General features: G+C 39.5%; 1 protein-coding gene across 5 annotated transcripts in view; it reads right to left on the minus strand.

The window, feature by feature from the left end:
• STIM1 (stromal interaction molecule 1) overlaps window positions 1-20414 on the minus strand; it is a 188081-nt gene that overhangs the window by 42334 nt on the left and 125333 nt on the right. For all 5 annotated transcript variants that reach the window (XM_022565776.3, XM_022565778.3, XM_022565779.3 and 2 more), the window contains one exon: window positions 10000-10114. In XM_022565776.3, coding sequence (XP_022421484.1) covers window positions 10000-10114 — 115 coding nt within the window. The remainder of the gene's footprint in view (window positions 1-9999; window positions 10115-20414) is intronic.

Raw genomic sequence — 20414 nt, forward strand, 5'->3', positions numbered from 1 at the left:
ATATATGGTTACTATATATGATTATGCAGGAATTTACTTGTAAAATTTTTAGCAATACCTTTATTTCTCCAGGTTCCATTTAGTAATATTTACTCCACACAGAAATTTCGTGTCTTAGCATGTTTGTTTCATTATTTAAAAAAGAAATGGGGAGCCACTGAAAAGCAGAGACTTGGTCAGATATTTGTTTTAGAAAGATCTCTCTGGAACCAACTAAAGTACAAACTGCAGTAGAGTTAGACTGGGCCAAGAAGAATAGTATGAAAACATTCAAGCAAAGCAAAAGATGATTAAACTAAGACTTCTGCTTTAGGCCAAGATGAAGTAACAGGGATGGAATTCACCCTGCCTCATGAAACAACCAAAAAAAAAAAAAAAAAAGACAAAACATATGAAACAATGGTTTTCAAGACACTGGACATCAGCCTACAATGGACAGTGATCTTGAGAGCTGGTAAACAAATGAGGCAAATCATACAACTGCCCCAGCTTATGGCTGTGAGAAAATTTCCAGGCCACTGTGCAGAGAGTGAAACTAAGGTTGAGAGGGCAGAAATGGAAATACACTGTTGGGAGGTTCTTATACTATATGTGGCAAGAGGTACTATTATCTCTTGAAAATAGACTGTGATAAGTTAAAGATGTGTATTTTACCTCCTAAAACAACCACTAAAATGACAAAGCAAAAAGTTAAGCCAACAAAGAAGATAAACTGGAATTATAAAAAATACTCATTAATCCAAAAGAGGGTAGAAAATAAGGAAGAGTGAACGAAGAACAGATGGGAAAAACAGGAAATGAACAGCAAGATGATGGACTCAGATCTAACCATATTAATAAACATATTCAATGTAAATGGTTTAAACACCCCAATGAAAAGGCAGAGACTGTCTTATTGCAAAAAAAAAAAAAATCGGGCTCAACCATATGCTGTCTATAAGAAATGCACTTTAAATAGAAAAGCACAAATAGGTTAAAAATAGATGGAAAAAGATACACCAAACTAACAATTCTCGAAAGAAAGCTATATTAATATCAAAGTAGATTTCAAGGCAAAGTATATTACCAGGGATAAAGAAGGTCATTTCATAATAATAAAGAGGTCAGTTCATCAAGAAGACATAATAATCCTAGATCTGTATGCACCTAGTTAACAGACTTTCAAAATGAAGCAAAGACTCACAGAATTAATTGCAAGGAGAAGCAGGTAAATCCACAATTATAGTTGGAAATTAAAATACTCCTCTCTCATTAATTGATAGAACAAGTAGGCAGAAAATCAGCAAAGATATAGTAGACTTGAAAAACCATAAACTGACATGGCCAGACTGAATTTTACAGAACACTCTACCCAACAAATGCCAAGGGCACATGGAACATTTACCAAGATAGATCATGTTCAGGTACATTTTTTAAGAAGTCTTAAAATATTTTAAAAATATTAAATATAAAGTATGTCCTCAGACCACAATGGATTTGAAATGCAAATCAATAACAGAAAAATCTCTAAAAAAAATCCCCAATATTTGGAAACTAAATAACTTGCTTCTCAATAATTCATGAATCAAAGAAGATATCAAAAAGGAAACAAAGTATTTTAAGCTGAATGAAAATAAAAGCAAAACACATCATCTAAGATAGTGAAGAGCCAATACTAAGGTATAAGACAGATTTCAGAGGTATGCATTTCTAGGGCAAAAATAATCCCTCAAGTTGGAACACATTAAGGGATGCTAAGTTATTAAAGACTATATCAGGCCCCCCAAAAAGGTGAAAATAAGCATTTACCATCAGTTGTGTTTTCATTTTAGATATTTTCACTCTGTCTATGCTATGAATAAATCAGTTGGAAAAAAGCAAAAAACTACAACACACTAGAATTTGTGAAATGCTGCTAAAGCAGGACCTAGAGGAAATTTATAGCACTGAACGCCTATATTAGAAAAAAAAAGAAAGGTCTTGAATCAATATCCTTAGCTTCCACCTTAACGAACTAGAAAAAAAGAGCAAATTAAACCCTAAGTAATCAGAGGAAATAAAGTTCAAAGTAAAAGTCAATGAAATAAACAACAATAGAGAAAATCCTTGAAACCAAATACTGATTCTTTGAGAAGACCAATAAAATTAATAAAATCTAACAAGATCAGTAAAAAAAAGAGAGAAGACGCAAATTACCAACATCAGGAATGATACATCATTACAGATTTAAGGCATATTATAAGAATAATAAGGGAATGTTATGAGCAAATGTATGCCAGTAAATTTGACAACTTAATGTAATGGACAAATTCCTTGAAGACACAAACTACAAAAGCTCACTAGAGAAGAAGTAAATAACCTATACCTATTAAAGAAATTGATACTGTAGGAAAAAAAAAAAAAACCCGTCCCACAAAGGAAAACACCAGGCTCAAACAGCTTTACTGGTGAATTCTCCCAAATATTCAAGGAAAAATATAACAATTCTGTATGAAGTCTTCTGAAAAAATTGAAGAGGAATACTTCCCAACACATTCTATGAGGCCAGCATTATCCTGATACCAAAAACAAAGATATTTCAAGAAAAGAAAATGACAAACCAATATCCTTCACTAACAAAGGTGCACAAGTTTGAAACAAAGTTTTAGCAAATAGGAAATACAGAAAACAAACTAGTGGTTACCAAATGGAAGAGGCAAGGGGAGGAAGGGGAAAATTAGGGATGTGGGATTAAGAGATACAAACTACTATGTATAAAATAGATAAGCAACAAGGATATATTGTATAGCTCAGGGAACCATGGCCATTACCTTGTAATAACTTTTAATGGAGTACAATCTGTAAAAAACACTAAATCACCATGCTGTACACCTGAAACTAATATAATACTGTAAATCAACTATACTTCCATTTAAACATTTTAATAGAAAAATTAAAAATAAAATTTTTAAAAAGTAAAATCCAAATATATATTAAGAAGATGACCAAGTGGAGTTTATCCCAAGAATGCAGTTAGTTTAACATGGAAAAATCAGTCAATATAATTTATCACATTAGCAAACAAAAATAGAAAAAACAGGCAATCATCTCAAAAGACACAGAAAATTCATTTGATAAAATCCAACATGCATTTCTGATCAAAGCTCTCAGAAAACTAGGAATAGAAGGTAGCTTCCTTGATGTAACAAAGGTCTTTTACAAAAACAAACAGACAAACAAACAAAAAGACCCACAGCGAATGTTATATTTAATGGCGAAAGACTGAATGCTTTCCCTTTAATATCAGAAACAAGATAAAGATGTCTGCTCTTACTGCTTCTCTTCAACACTGTACTGGTGATACTAACTAGGGCAATCAAATAAGAAAAAGATTTTTTAAAGGCATCCAGGCTGGAAAAGAAAAAGTTAAACTTTCTTTACCAGCAGACATGATTGTCTAATTTGAAAATCTGATGGTATCCTACTGATAAGTGAGTTTAGCAATGTTGCAGAATACAAGATCAATATATAAAATCAATTATATTTCTATATAAAGAAACAATCAGGAATTAACATTTTAATACCATTTAATAGTAAAATGTATGTTATGTATATTTTACCACAATTTAAAAAATACTATTTACAATAGGAACAAAACCTATGAAATGCTTAGAAACAAATATGACAAAATATATGAAAGACCCGTATCCTGAAAACTACAAAACATTGCTGAAAGTGTTATCTCCTGAATAAATGGAGAGATATACTTTGTCCATAGGTCAGAAAACTAAATATTGTTAAGATGTCAGCTCTCTCAAACTAATCTATAGATCTGATGCAATCTCAGTCAAAATCCCAGTAGGGTTTTTTGTAGAAATTGACAAGCTGGTTCAAGGACGAACAGCCAAAACAACTTTGAAAAAGAAAAACAAAGTTGGAGGGATAATACTGTCTGACTGAAAGAATTACTATAAGGCTATTGTAATCAAAATAGCATGGCATTGACATAAAGACGGACAAATAGATCAGTAGATCAGAACAGAGAGTTCATAAATAAACCCATGTTTATATGGACAACTGATTTTTGACAAAAGGTGCAAGGCAATGCAGTGGAGAAAGGATAGAATTTTCAACAAATGATTCTAGAACAATTGGGACATCCACAAGCACAAAAAAGAACTAAAATCCATACTTAACACCATATACAAAAATTAATACAAAACAGATCATAGGCCTAAATGTAAAACCTAAAACTATAAAACTTCTAGAAGGAAAGGTAGGAGAAAATGTTTGTGTAAGCTTGGGTTAGGCAAAGATTCCTTATACATGATACCAAAAGCATGATCCATAAAAGAACAAATTGATAAACTGGACTTCAGAAAAATTAAAAATTTCTGTTCTTTAGAAGACACTGTAAAGAGGATGATAAGCCATAGACTGAGAGAAAATCTTTGCAAAGCATAGGTCTCATAAAGGATTTATATCCAGAATATATACAGGACTCTAAAAACTCAACAATAGGAAAACAAACAACCCAATTTTTAAAAAGACATAAGATTTGGACAGATAATCCACCAAAAAAGATATATGAATGGCAGTTAAAGCACATGAAAAGATGCCCAACATCATTAGTCATCAGCTAAATGCAAAATAAAACCACTATGTAATAACACTACACTATTAGAATAGCTAAAATTTAAAAGACTGACCATACCAAGTGCTGGTAAGGATGTGCAAGCACTGAAAGTCATACACTGCTGCTGGGAATGTAAAATGATACAACTACTTTGAAGATGGTCCAACAGTTTTTTAAAAATGTATACCTACCATGTGATCTAGCCATTCCATTACTAGATATTTACCTAAGAGAAAAGAAAATATGTGCCCATTGAAAGACTTGTACATGAATGTTCATAGAAGCTTTATTTGTAATAACCAAAAACTGGAAATAACTCAAATGTCTATCAGCAGGTGATGGATAAACAAACTGTGGTATATTTAGACAATGGACTACTACTCAGCAATAAAAATAAATAAAATATTTAGATATGCAACAACATGAATAAATCTCAAAATAATTATGCTAAGTGAAAGAAGCCAATTTTTTAAGTGTATATTGTATTATTCCATGTATATAAAATTCTATAAAATGCAAACACGCCTATAGCAGCTGAAAGATCAGTAGTTGTCTGAGAGGTAGGAGGGGAGAGATCACAAAAGGCTGTGAGAAAAATTGTAGGGGTGATGAATATATTCACTATCTTGATTGTGGTGATGGTTTCAGAGTTGTATACATGTGTCAGAACTTTGAAAATTGTACATTTTAAATATTTATACCTTATTTTATTGTCAACTACAACTCAATAAATCTCTTTCAAAAGAGGAAGTTGAGCTAAAACAGTATCATAGGAGATGCACATAAAATATATTAAAGAGGTAGAATCCTCAGGACTTGGGAACAGAAATAGGTAAGAGATGCTCAGTTTCCTTTATTAAATGTGGATACAAGTAAGACATTTTACCCTCAAATAGCTATGTAATATAAATAGAAAATGACTGTGATAAGTTCATTTTCTTCAGATAACAAAAAACAACCAGCGTTGATGTAATGATTTAACACATCATGGTAATTTTATATTTATACCTGAAAGAATGTAAGAGAAAGAAAAAGCCAGTTGTACCTTTTCCCCAAAAAATATAGCAACAAACAACTATGGTTGAGGAATTTAACTAAATGACTTGAAGATTCACTTAGCAAAGTAATTTTTAAATAGCTAAAAGAACAGAACAAATAGATCTCTCGTCAGGTTTATATAAAAGAAAAAGGGGATGCCAACTCTTTTATATTGATCTGACTTTTGAAATGGTTTATACAAAAGTCCAATGCCACCTGGCTCCCTGTGTTATGTCAATAGAGAGGCCAGTTCTGCTGAGTTTTCTCCCTAAAACCCTCCTGGTTCTCCAGTACTGCTCTACTGCTCCTATAAAAAATCCTGTCCTACAAACGAACTGACTGAATAGGAGATCTGTCAGCTTATTTTCTTATTTCCAAAAGCCTAGTAGAAAACAAACATCTTCTCGGGACTTCCCTGGTGGTGCAGTGGTTAAGAACCTGCCTGCCAATGCAGGGGACACGGGTTCGATCCCTGGTCTGGGAAGATCCCACATGCTGCAGAGCAACTAAGCCTGTGTGCCACAAGTACTGAGCCCATGCGCCTAGAGCCCATGCCCCGCAACAAGAGAAGCCACTGCAATGACAAGCCTGCACACCACAACAAAGAGTATCCCCTGCTCACCACAACTAGAGAAAGCCCATGTGCAGCAACAAAGACCCAATGCAGCCAAAAATAAATAAATAAATTTGTTTTTTAAAAAAACAAAAACATCTTCTCAAGACAAAGTTCAGAGTGACACTAGAATACCAGGTTATTTTGCTTTTAGCTGGAATCATACTCTTTAGTTAGAATCAAAATTGATGGTTAAGGTGCCTTTGATCCATAAAAATGGGTAAAGAAATTATTAAGAAATATGCTTTGTTTGGCAGACAACATCTTTTTAAATCTCATGTCCACGAAAAGGGAGAAGAAACAGTAACACTGCACTTTGTTTAGAAGAATGGAAGCCATGCTTTAGAAGGGAATCCTCTTAGGTCAATGCCTCCCACCACCCTTCACTACAAAGGGCATAGTTACTGTTTCCATTGGCTCAAACATACAAACAACAATTCTACTGCTCAAAGATTCTACAAAATTCACCTGGCATCTCTTCTGTTAAAGAACTGCTACTCCGGGCTTCCCTGGTGGTGCAGTGGTTGAGAATCCGCCTGCCGATGCAGAGGACACAGGTTCGTGCCCCGGTCTGGGAAGATCCCACATGCCGCGGAGCGACTAGGCCCATGAGCCATGGCCACTGAGCCTGCGCGTCCGGAGCCTGTGCTCCGCAAGAGGCCACAATAGTGAGAGGCACATGTACCGCTTTTTGTAGCTCTGGAAATCATAACTCCAGAGAGATTAGGGGCCTTACTTGGAATGAAATAAACTGTTGGGAGAAATAGTACACAAGAAGGTTCTCACTTTTAGTTTGTCAAACCATCAGGCATGACACATGGTGAGCAAATCTTAAAATGGTACATATATATCACTTCTAGCTTAGCTATGAGCTACATCACTGTGCATTGAAATGTTTTTCTCTGCTCATCAGTAACGGGTACCAACTCTGCAAAACTCACTCCATTGTCTTCCATCTTCCTGTCATTTAGAACATGCTTGGTAGTGTTCCGATTAGTTGCTGAGTCCAGAAATAAAGTTCTTACCAGAAAATTGTCTTGAGCTGTTTTCTAATACTATGATTTAATCCCTCTGTTTCTGCCCTCTCTTGGTCACTTTCCCTTCCCAGCTACTTCTCTTTGGCTTTCAGAGAAGGTCAGGAATGCTCTCCCTGCCATCTTTCATTCTAAGTTCCTACTTTTGACACCCTCTCTTAAAACCCAGGCGCCATGGCCTCAAGTTATTACAGAAAAAGAAGAAAACTAAAATTAAATAGTACTGTTAGAAGATTTTTCCTGGCAGTGCTGGTATCATTCCAAAGATCATTTCTGTGCTTGATCTCTCATCAGTAGACAGCCTGAGTTGCTCAGGAGCTTATTAAACAAAAGCCCCCACAAGGATAACAATTTCCAGAAAGCTATCTATATAGCTAAATTATGCTTCTTCTAAATTGATTAAAAACAGAGCTAACAAGCATCAGCCTGTCCATCCTACAACCAGGATTAGAATCCAGGTCTTCCTGGGACTTCCCTGGTGGTCCACGGATTAGAACTCCATGTTCCCAGTGCAGGGGGCACAGGTTCGGCCTGGTCAGAGAACTAGATCCCACATGCCGCAACTAAAAGATCCTGCATGCCTCAACTAAAGAGCCCACATGCCACAATGAAGATCCCACAAGTGGCAACAAAGATACCGCATACCACAACTAAGACCCAGAGCAGCCAAATAAATAAATAAAATATTTTTTAAAAAATCCAGGTCTTCCTGTTTAAATCTAATGTTCTCCATCTCTATTATAGATGATCCCTTCCAGAACTGAAATTCCATAATCCTAGGTAAGAATTTTCTTTTTTAATTTATTTATTTTTGGCTGCACTGGGTCTTCATTCCTGCACGCGGGCTTTCTCTAGTTGTGGCAAGTAGGGGCTACTCTTCCTTGCAGTGTTCAGGCTTCTCACTGTGGTGGCTTCTCTTGCCATGGGCTCTAGGCACACGGGTTTCAGTAGTTGTGGCACGCAGGCTCAGTAGTTGTGGCGCACAGGTTTAATTGCTCCGCAGCATGTGGGATCTTACCGGACCAGGGCTCGAACCTGTGTCCCCTGCACTGGCAGGCAGATTCTTAACCACTATGCCACCAAGGAAGCCCCCTAGGTAAGAATTTAAACAAAAATAGAAACTGCCTCATTCCTACCAAAACTGGTCTTCTCTACAACCAGACCATTGCTTTCAACCACGGTGGTATGGAAAAGCACTGGCCTAGAGAGCAGAAGGTCCAGGTCTAAGTCCTGGCTCCACTATTTACTAAATACAATGAACAAGTAACTTTATAAATTTAGGCCTGAGGGAGGAGATATGGGGATATATGTATATGTATAGCTGATTCACTTTGTTATAAAGCAGAAACTAACACATCATTGTAAAGTAATTATACTCCAATAAAGATGTTAAAAAAATTTTTTTAATTAAATAAATAAATAAATTTAGGCCTAAGGTTCCTCATCTGAAAAACCAGGAATGCTGGTGGTCACTTATTTTTAACTCTTCTTAGCATCAAGACATACCCTAAGAGACCCAGGGGAGAGATTGCTTCCATTCTTATTAGTATCAAAGGAAGCTCTAGCCATAGACACAAATAAAAGGCTAAGGCACTGTTTTTTCCTTCCCTGTCAAGCCTCATACAATTAGACATGCTCTTTCACTCAGAATTCTGAAGCAAATGCTCTAGGAGAAAAAAAAAAAAAAAAAGGTAATCATGGTTTAGCAGTCTTACACATGAAAAAGATCTAAAGAGCTAAAGTTTTAATTTTTTTTTTTTTTTTTTTTTGCATACGCGGGCCTCTCACTGTTGTGGCCTCTCCCGTTGCGGAGCACAGGCTCCGTATGCGCAGACTCAGCGGCCATGGCTCACGGGCCCAGCCGCTCCGCGGCATGTGGGATCTTCCCAGACCAGGGCACAAACCCGTGTTCCCTGCATCGGCAGGCAGACTCTCAACCACTGCGCCACCAGGGAAGCCCTAAAGTTTTAATTTAATAAGTTCAACATGAGTCAGCAGAGCGATTTGACTGCTGAGGGTACCAGTATCTAATCAGGCTGCATTAACAGACACACAGGGTCCAGAACTGAGAAGCGGATGGTCCTGCTCGGCTCTGTGCTGATCAAACCACACCTGGGGGTCTCCGTCCAACTGTAGGAGCCATGATCTAAGAAATACATTAACAAAAGTGTCCACATGCAGGAGACCAAGATGAAGAGGAGGCTGGAAAAAAATGTTTTCTTCAAAGAACTAGGGCTCTTTAACCTGGAAGAGAAGACTCGGGAGAGAGTTCAACTGCACTTCGACCCAACCTTTGAATCATCTAGGACTCAGCAGAGCCAGGACCAAGTGGGGAGCTTCAGAAGAGAGGGGCTGCCTCAAAAGGCCAGCAAGCTCCCTGTCTCTGGAGATGAAGCAGCCAAAGCTGTGAGGTTCCTTTGGGGGATGGGGGGAGCTGGTAAGGAGAGGTGTAGGGATAGGATAGGATTCGATAAGAATTCTAATGAGAACAACTCCAACTCTGGAGCATCTTCCCCTATTCTCAGCACAGTGACTCTCTTCAGTCTTACTCAGTCTCTATACAGTCTCTATTCAGTCACTGTACGTAGAACCATTTCAGTAATTTGCTCTTTACTAAGCATTTTATACTCATGTCCTTTAAAGGCCAAATTGCTACCCATCTTCTCCTCTCTTCTCTAAACCTTCCGGCAACTAGGATTGACAACCAAGCTGCCTATTACCTTCTGAAGACTTCCATGCCTTCCACAAGTCCTCTACGCTGATGAGCTTATCCTCACCATGGAAGGTGCTGTGTTTCACCGTTGGGTCGTGGTAATTGAGGTCTTCCCTCAGGAACTGCAAGGGAAAGCACATAAGTCACATAAGTCACAAGAGATACCTGGGAGCCAGCCCACTAAGATCTCCTCACAGGTCACCTAGCTAGCCACAGCACATCCCACCTGCCGGATGTACAAGTGTATCACATCACCCATGTATCCTTCCATGTGAATATGTCCTACTTACTAACTAGACTGCCTTTTCTTTTTTGTTATATGTTTCGTTTGAGGAAAAAATAAACGTGAATAAGAAATTCCTTCCTCAAATTTTTTTAATTATGGAAAAGGAAGAATTAACAACTTTTGAGCACTCATTTACACACTAAGCAACATTCCAAGAGCTTATATTTTCTCATCTAATCTTCACAACTAATGAATTATCACACTTATTTTACAAATGAGAACAGTAATAGTCTTTAGTTATTTATTTATTTAGGCTGCGTTGGGTCTTCGCTGCTGCTCGCAGGCTTTTCTCTAGTTGCGGCGAGCGGGGGCTACTCTTCGTTGTGGTGCCCGGGTTTCTCATTGCAGTGGCTTCCCTTGTTGTGGAGCACGGGCTCTAGGCATGCAGGCTTCAGTAGTTGCAGCATGCAGGCTCAGTAGTTGTGGCTCGCGGGCTCTAGAACAAGGCTCAGTAGTTGTGGCGCGTGGGTTTAGTTGCTCTGCAGCTGTGGGATCTTCCCGGACCAGGGTTCGAACCCGTGTCCCCTGCATTGGCAGGCAGATTCTTAACCACTGCGCCACCAGGGAAGCCCAAAAGCAGTAATAGTCTTAAAGAACACAGTTTGCCCCAAATTCTCAAAACATTAAGTTTAAAGAGATTTAATTACTTGCTGTGATGATTTTAAAATATGTCCACAATTCTTTGACAATCCTTCCATAAAAGTTGAATTCTTCTGCCCTTGAATATAGGCTGACATTAATGACTCATCTTCTAACAAACAGAATGTGGCAGCAATGATGTCAAATGACTTCCCAGGCTAGGTTAGAAAAGGCAGTATAGATTCTACCTGGCTCACTCCCTTTGGGGACACATGCCTGGGGAGCTCTGAGCCACCATGTAAGAAGCCTGGCTACTCTGAAGCTATCATTCTGGAGAGATAATGTGTAAAGACTATTTAGAGCTAGCAATGTCTGAGCAGCACAAGCTGTCTGAGTCTTCCAGCCCAGGAGTCAGACATGTGAGTGACTGAGACTTCAGGTGATTCTAGCCCCTAGATTTTGAGTTACTTCACCTGATGCCAAGTGGACACACAGGAGCTGTCCCTGATAAGCCAAGCCAAGATTGCAGAAACATGATAAAATAAATGTTTTTGTTGTTTGGAGCCACTAAGTTTGGGGGAAGTTTGTTATGCAGCATTAGATAACTGAAGCATCTGCCCAAGGTTACAGCTGATAAGTGATAGAGTTAGTATTCCAACCCAAGGTATCTGACTTTATAGTCTAAAGTTTTCCCCTGTACCGCATATGCTGTCCTTTAGTTATGTGGATTTTTTTTCACACTATACTTTTATAAGAAAAAAGAAAAGCAAAAGAAATCAAAGCTTTTAGAAATTTAACTGGTAATTAATTTCACAGATACTCATTCAGCCCAATCCTTAACCACATTAGTATGTATAAGATTGAACAGTGATCACTGCTTTCCACAGAGCCTCAAACATCAAAGAAATACGCAACTCTGATCACTACGCTCACAAGAACACATTTTAGTAGAATTTTCAGGAAATGTCTCTTATCCACCTTTCATTATCCCCAGGGTCCAAGAAAGGAAAGGGTCTGACCCAGAGTAATGTCAGTAAATGTTGTTGACTAAATGAACAGATGATTGACAGAATGGTCCCAGATTCCTTAAACCCATAATCGAGGGATGATTTTCTCCCCTGGGTTTTTCAGACATAAGACGTCTGGGCTTAAAGACTCAGGAGAGAAGTTTGAAGAGAGACCACACTGGATTACTCTCAACCTAGTCAGGGTATAGGCTGCTGAGCACAAGGAACTTGACAATGTCCACAACTATAACGTAGCACTGTCCAATACAACTTTCTGCAATAATGGAAAGCTTCAATATCTGTCCTGTCCAAACAACTGTCACTAGGCACAGGCAGCTACTGAGCACTCATAATGTGGCTAGTATGACTAAAGAACTGAAATTTTTAAAAAAATTAATTTACATTTAAGTTTAAATGGCCACATGTGGCTAATAGCTACATACTGGAGTACAGCTCTAGTGCAGTCTACTACCTGGGGTATAGGTACGGCCTAGCTACATTCCCATGGTGGCTAGAATCCTGAAGGGAAGTCAAGACCTCCGGCGAGATGAGGAGTCAAGAGCAGTGCCTAAGTTTAACAGTTCTCTGTGTCCTCCCCCCACAACTAAACTCAGGTTCCTTCTGACATGTGTGGGTTAGGTTCTCCAGCTCCCCAATGTCTCATCTGAAATTGGCGAGAGAATCTACTTTTTAATAAGAATTAGGTAAGTGACATGGTGAAGGGCCCAGAGCAAGGAGATTTTGTCAATTCTTAGAAAGGTAAACTGACTGAAGTATTTAACATGTTTGGATTTTTTAATAGTCAGCCCTTTAGACCGCCTAACATCCAATGTATTGTATGCTATAAATTGTGACTCTTAACATTTTTTTCCCAAATTGCTACCCAGTATCCCAACTCCATTTATTAAATTATCTGTCTTTCCATGGAAGCAACCTAAATGTCCTTTGACAGATGAATGGATAAAGAAGATGTGGTATATACACACAATGGAATATTACTCAGCCATAAAAAAGAATGAAATAATGCCATTTGCAGCAATGGATGGACCTAGAGATTATCATACTAAGTGAAGTAAGTCAGACAGAGAAAGACAAATATCATATGATATCACCTATATGTAGAATCTAAAAAACTGATACAAACTTATTTACGAAACGGAAACAGACTCACAGACATAGAAAACAAACTTACAGTTACCAAAGGAGAAATGGGGGTGAGTGGGGGATAAATTAGGAGTTTGGGATTAGCAGATATAAACTACTATATATAAAATAGATAAAGGACAAGGTCCAACTGTATAGCACAGGGAACTATATTCAAAACCTTGTAATAACCTATAATGGAAAAGAATATGAAAAAGAATATATATATACACATATATACATATATATATACACACACATATATACACATACATATATCAATACATAAAAAACTGAATCACTTTGCTGTACACCAGAAACTAGCACAACATTGTAAACCAACTATACTTCAATTAAAATAAATAAATAAATGCCTTAGACCTTAAAAAAAATTATCTGTCTTTTATTCCCTTTTTGGAAAAATGCTATTTAATAAGAAGTAATTATAAAGTAATAACAACTACATATATAGTTGGGTATATTTCTAGCCTCTCCATTCTTTTGCACTAAGCCATATTTTTTTGCTAGCACTTGACTATTTTATTATACTTTTTATTTTAATTTAATTTAATTTTATTTTATGCTTTTAAAATTTTTCTAATGTCTTGACCCCCTCTTTCCATGGCTCTTTTACTTCAGAACATTTCTTGTCAATCTCAGTTACTTATTTTTCAAAACGAATTTAAAACAATTTTGTTAATTTTATTGAGAGTCTGATTACTCTCACTGGGTGATGAGTAAGTGATGAGATCACTGGACCTTAAACACCAGACCCTAGGACATATCAGGGAAGACACAGTTACAAGCAGTCTGAGACGGTCAGTCTGGAGGCAGAAATTCATTCATTCATTTATTCAACAAATATAAGATTTCTATGTTCCAGGCACTAGAAATGCAGTAAATAGTAAACAAAACAGACAAAAATCTTTGTCCTCATTGAGCTAATATCCAACTTGGGTGAGAGAGACAATAATTTGTATAAAGCAGGGAAGGTCAAGAGGGAAGGCCAAGAGTTGTGGTATTAGTGATTTATCATCTTCATTAGAGGTGTCAAGGAAAGTCTCATTAAGAAAGTGACTTTCAGGCTTCCCTGATGGCGCAGTGGTCGAGAGTCCACCTGCCGATGCAGGGGACACGGGTTTGTGCCCCGATCCAGGAAGATCCCGCATGCCGCGGAGCGGCTGGACCCGTGAGCCATGGCCGCTGAGCCTGCGTGTCCGGAGCCTGTGCTCCGCAACGGGAGAGGCCACAGCAGTGAGAGACCCGCATACCGCCAAAAAAAAAAGAAAGTGACTTTTAAGCAAATATCTGAAGGAGATGTTGGAGAAGGGCAAGCAGGATAACTGGAAGAGTATCCCAAGAACAGAAAATGGCAAATGCAAAGGCCCTGAGCCAAGAACAAGTATGTTCAAGGAATAGCAAGGAGGCCAGTGTGGCCAAAGAGAAACAAGTGAGGTGGTAACTAGTAGGAGATGAACTCAGAGAAGCAACAGGGGTGCAGATCATAAAGGCTTTTGTAGGTCATCATAAGAGCTTTGAGTTTTACTCTGAGATGGAAGCTGTTGGAGGAATTTGAAGAGATATGCGACACGATCGCATTTACATCTTTAAAAGCATTTCTCTGAACGCTGTGTTGAGAAGCAGACTATAGGAGGACAAGGGCAGATGCAGGGAAACCAGGTGGCAATTGCAATAATCAAGATGTGAGCTAATGGTGGCTTGAAACAAAGTAGTAATGTGGATATAATGAGAAGTTGTCAGGTTTTACATAAACTTTACAGAGATCAAATTTCTAATCCTCATAACTTTTTTAGTTTAGATTCATCAGGGGTCCTTTAAGGTATACCCTACTTTAGTCCTCCTAGGCTCTAACCCAGACCCTCTTAATCTAAGACTAGAGAAACACTTGTCACATGCAGGCCTTAGGAGCAGAAATGCCAAAATCCCCAAGGAAGAGGATTTTCTACCATTATCAGCTAACTCCAGGAAACCATGTGATGAGATATACCAGCTACTTTTAGGGAGCCAACAAGAAATAGACTGCTTTTTATAGCCAAGTCTGGTCACTGAGGTGTATGGAGAGCAGAGAAGCTCATGGGAAGAAAGTGCAAGGAGTATCTGCACAGGGGCTCACATCAGGCTCTGCTGGTACCACAAAGCATGCAAAGAAAGAGTAAGGTCAGAAAACAAGGCCAGCAAGAAGGTGGTGCCAAACAAGGAGTGTGGGCCGACAGAAGCTATACCTGAAGGAAGGGCCAGATGCTGGATGGAACCTCTTTAGAGAACAAGGAAGTGCGGCTGCAACAATCAGGCTTTTTTCTTTTTTTTTTTTTTAACATCTTTATTGGAGTATAATTGCTTTACAATGGTGTGTTAGTTTCTGCTGTATAACAAAGCGAATCAGCTATACACATACATATATCCCCATATCTCCTCCCTCTTACGTCTCCCTCCCACCCCTGTAGGTGGTCACAAAGCACCGAGCTGAGGCTTTAAGGGGAGGAAAGGCGGTGTACTGTAAATATAAAGAGTTTAGAAACAGACCACTTCCTATGTGACTTTTGGGCAAGCTACTGAGCATCTCTGAGCCTGTATTCCCCTCAAAATGAGGGCTAATTATCCCTCTCATTTGAGTGTGATAAGGATTAAATGAGTCATGTTTGCACAAGTCATAAACTGCCTTTGTGCGTGTCTTTTAATGGCCCACAGGGCATTTTATAAATTGAAACTATATTTAAAAATCACAGGGACTTCCCTGGTGGTCCAGTGGTTAAGACTCCACACTCCCAACGCAGGGGGCCTGGGTTCAATCCCTGGTCAAGGAACTAGATCCCACATGCTGCAACTAAGAGCCTGCAAGCCACAACTAAAGGAGCCCACATGCCACAACTAAAAAGATCCTGCATGCCGCAATGAAGATCCCGTATGCCACAACTAAGACCCAGCTCAGCCAAATAAATATTTTTTTAAAAAATCAAATTTCACCCCAAAAGTCCAGCTCTCTTTAAAAACACAATTTAAAGGTCTAGCAACACTGAGCTCCAGTGACAACTCTGGAATTTTATTTTGGAGAGGCTTAAGGGCTACAATTTGATTGCAAGGGAGGGTGGTGGCTAAGGGACTTGTCATGAGGTTGTGTTTGCAAAGCAAGCACATTGTTTTTATGTAGATCGTTCATTACAAATTAATTTTATAATGCAACATTTTATGAAGATGTTTTTGTTTACATTTTACTTAAAATTAAGAAAAAATTAATTGTCCGTATCAAACAGTATTATACATAAATCGCAATTTGGGGCAGCTTAGAGGTGGGGCAGTTGGTCCTGAGGAAGATAACGAGGCTTTCTTTTTTTTTTCTTAATTAAAAAAAAATTTTTTTTCCTTTATTTATTTATTTTTGGCTGCATTGGGTCTTCGTTGCTGAGCGCGGGCTTTCTCTAGTTGTGGCGAGCAGGGGCTACTCTTCGTAGCGGTGCGCGGGCTTCTCACTGCAGTGGCTTCCCTTGTTGCGGAACACAGGCTCTAGGCACGTGGGCTTCGGCAGCTACAGCACACGGGCTCAGCAGTTGTGGCGCACGGGCTTAGTTGCTCCGTGGTATGTGGGATCTTCCTGGACCAGGGCTTGAACCCGTGTCCCCTGCATTGGCAGGCGGATTCTTAACCACTGTGCCACCAGGGAAGCCCAACGAGGGCTTCTTGATCAAAGATGATTATTCTGTGCTCCCACGGTCCCTGTGTATACCCTAATCAGTCTTGTTATGCGTCTACCTCCCCTACCAAACCATATACCCTCTGATAGACGGTCCCAGTTACCCAGCCATAAACATAGCATACAAGAAAATTGTACAGAACTAGAACTTTGATGTCCAATATACTTGAGGTAGGCATTATCACATATTACTCTGAACACTGTCCCACATCCAGCTAATGGCTAGTGTCTGATATAAGACAAAGTTTAAAAGCAACAAAAAGCAAAACCAAAACAAAACCAAAGAGGCAACTTTTGGCTCCCACAACAAGGATTTACTATTTTGGACTCAGAACAAGCAGCTCTTCTCTCAGGAAGGTCTAAGGAGGCTCCCTGAAAGTCCTGCCTTACCAGGGGGAATACAGCACTGGCTAGAGCTGCAGCTCAACAGCTCTCTGAAGAGCCAAGGGACCAGTTGTTACTAGGTATATTTAGTTCTATGAGCTCAGAAAAGTGATCTCCCTGGCAGTGGCACAAAGCATGCAACCCCATCCCAAGTGAAGCAGTAGTGAGGGGGCGTGGGTGAGAGCAGACAGGAGGGGAGACATGTCTCTAGAATTCCCAACAAAATAGGCCCAGCCAGCTTCATCAGGGAACAGAATTCACTGAGGTAAAGCTTGAAGAGGAGCAGCACATCTGTGGGTGCAGGAATCAGGCAGGTCTCCTGGGTTCTTGCCTGGAAGCAATTACTCCTCCTTCCCCTTTCCACCCTTGTTCCCCACTGCTGATGCACCACGTCTCCCAAACCACACCACCACAGCACCACTCCCGCTTCCCCACACATACAATGTTTAGAACCCACAACACACGTGCCCCAGATCTGAGAAGCTTCCCAACTCTTGTTTACCACGTGAACATCTAGCAAGGACACAAATTTTATATACACCAGCTCTGAATGCCGCTGGTACAGAATGCTGGGGACATGGACATCTCAGGGGTGAAAAATCTGTCCTCAGTGAGACCAGAAGCTATTGCTCAAAGTCAGGGAGAGAACAGGCTTCCCTGGTGGCGCAGTGGTTGAGAGTCCGCCCGCCGATGCAGGGGACACGGGTTTGTGCCCCGGTACGGGAAGATCCCACATGCCGCAGAGCGGCTGGGCCCGTGAGCCATGGCCGCTGAGCCTGCGCGTCCAGAGCCTGTGCTCCGCAACGGGAGAGGCCACAACAGTGAGAGGCCCGCATTCGCAAAAAAAAAAAAGTCAGGGAGAGGACAGTCATTTCTCACTCACCTTTGTACATCTAGTCTCACTTCTGCCAGTCCATCTACCACACTAGTCACCAGAATGACCTTTGTAAAGTATAAATCTAACTATACCAATGTACCTACTTAAAATCTCATGACTCCCCATTACCAATAGGATAAAGCCCTAGCCTCTTGGCCTTACATTCAAGGCCTTTTACAATCTGCCCCATAGACTAACTTTCCAGTCAGCTTCCTGGCCATTCTCCCTCCCTATCAGACATCTACACTCCAGGCCAGGGGTCAGGAAACTACGGCCATGGGCCAAATCCAGCTTGCTGCTTGTTTTTGTAAATAAAGTTTTATTGGAACTCGGCCACATTCATTCATTATGCACTATCTATAGCTGCTTTCATGCTTCAAAGGCAGACTTGAGTCATTGTGACAGAGACTGTGTGGCCAGCAAAGCCTAAAATATTGACTATCTGACCCTTAATAGAAAAAGTTTGCCAACATTTGCTCTAGATACATCAAGCCACTTCAGGCTCCTTGAACAAACTAAACCATGCTCTTTTTCCTTTACACAAGGTGCTCCTTTTTAAATGTTTCTCCTTCTCTTTATCTGCTGAAGAAAAAGTCACTGCCTCTGTGAAGTTTTCCAGACCTCTCCCAAGCAAATTAATTGCCCTATCCTATTTGTTCTCTTAGTCCTCAGGGTATATATCTATGACAGTATTTATGCCGTTATACCATAATTACTATTTAATTACCCCCTTTTTACTACCCCTAAGCAACTCAAATATAGAAACTGTGTTTTATTTGTCACTTATCTCTTTATCCAGCATCTTGCAAATTTTCTGGAACACCTAAATAAATAATTAATTTAGCTCTGTAAGCCAAGCTCCAAGCATAGAGCCTGGCACAGAGCAAGGTATGTGGTTATTAAATAACTGAATGAGTATCTCTCACTTGAGCTTGTCCTAGAACACCCAGAAGAATGCTTAGCTTAGAGTAGGTACTCAATGCATATTATGTCTACTATACAGAAGAAAGAAAAAGTCCCCACATTGCCAGCCAATCTAAAACAAAGATATCCAGCTAGGGGCCAGAGGGTTACACTGGCTTGGGTTCAGTGTAACATGATGGTTTAGAGCTTGATTCTAGAGTCAGGCTGCCTGGGTTTGAATCCTGGTTCTACCACTCACTTTCATTGTATTAGTCGCATCATTTGTAAAATGGACATAATAGTACAAACTTCATAATACGCTTATTTTGAGGGTATTATAAATGGATTAATTCACATAAAGAACTTAGAATAGTACCTGGCACAAAATAAGCTCTCCTATGTATGAATTGAGGTCTCCTAAATATTAATACATTTGATATACTGTAAGAGGAATATAAAGATACTAAGAATGTGCAATCCTGAAGCCCACTATTACAATGATGCTGATCTCTCATATGTAAAGGAGACACACAGAGGAGGTAGAAGACAGATATTTCCTAAGTGCTTGCTACACGAAGACCATGTGTCAAGCGATCAGCAACAGACAAGGCACTGTAATCTACTGACCTCTAAGGCCCTTTCCATTCTACTCTATGTTTCTTACTTTGAAAGCTTTAACTCCATTTAAAACAGAGATTTCACAACCTTGGCAAGACCCTCCCTGCCTTCTTTGCCCCATCAACTGTCACTTCCTCCCAACCCCAATGATAATGAAATACTTGAAGTTCTCTGAAAGTACCAGGCTCTTGACCAGTCTCATGTCTTTGCACATACTGTTCCCTTAGCTAAAACACTCTCCTTCTCCCATCATCTCTTTGGACCAAAACGACATACCAGCAACTCTGTACATGGGTAAAACTAACTTAGGTCTTCCTCTTCCGTGACTCCATCACAGTATCCACTTATCCTACTGCAGTATCCTCATCTGTTTACATGGCTATTTCCACAACTAGAGGAATTTCTTCTAAGGCAGCAACTTCACCTTTCCTTTTACTCCTATATATCTAGTACCCAGCACACATGCAGGTACAGAGAATCTCTCTGAGGTCGATGATAAAGCTTAGTCCTTGTCATGGAATCATCTTTGATGTCCTCAGGCCATGACATTGGTCACATGACACAGATCAAATCCTAGAGGCAGCATCTGAAGTCGCATCTTGCTAGGTACCTGGCCAGAATGGCAAAGACTAAGAAATTTTGACATCTCCAGTGTTGCAAACTATCGGGACCAAAGTATCCAAGCTAGCCAAGGACTACTGCCAGGGGAATCTTATGAAAGGGGGATAGAAATGGATCACTAATTTAAAAATATTTCCCCAGACAGAAAGGATTATCTTCTTGGGGTCAATACTGCTACATTTACATAGGAGGAATACACAGCACTGGACAGAATGTGTTATGGGTAAAAATGTTTTTAAAAACTGATGAGTTTGGGGCTTCCCTGGTGGCGCAGTGGTTGGGAGTCCGCCTGCCG

The sequence above is a fragment of the Delphinapterus leucas genome, chromosome 7, assembly GCF_059928025.1.
Source record: "Delphinapterus leucas isolate spDelLeu-1000000601 "Yukka" chromosome 7, BTC_Dleu_Yukka2, whole genome shotgun sequence".
In the NCBI taxonomy this organism is placed as follows: domain Eukaryota; kingdom Metazoa; phylum Chordata; class Mammalia; order Artiodactyla; family Monodontidae; genus Delphinapterus; species Delphinapterus leucas.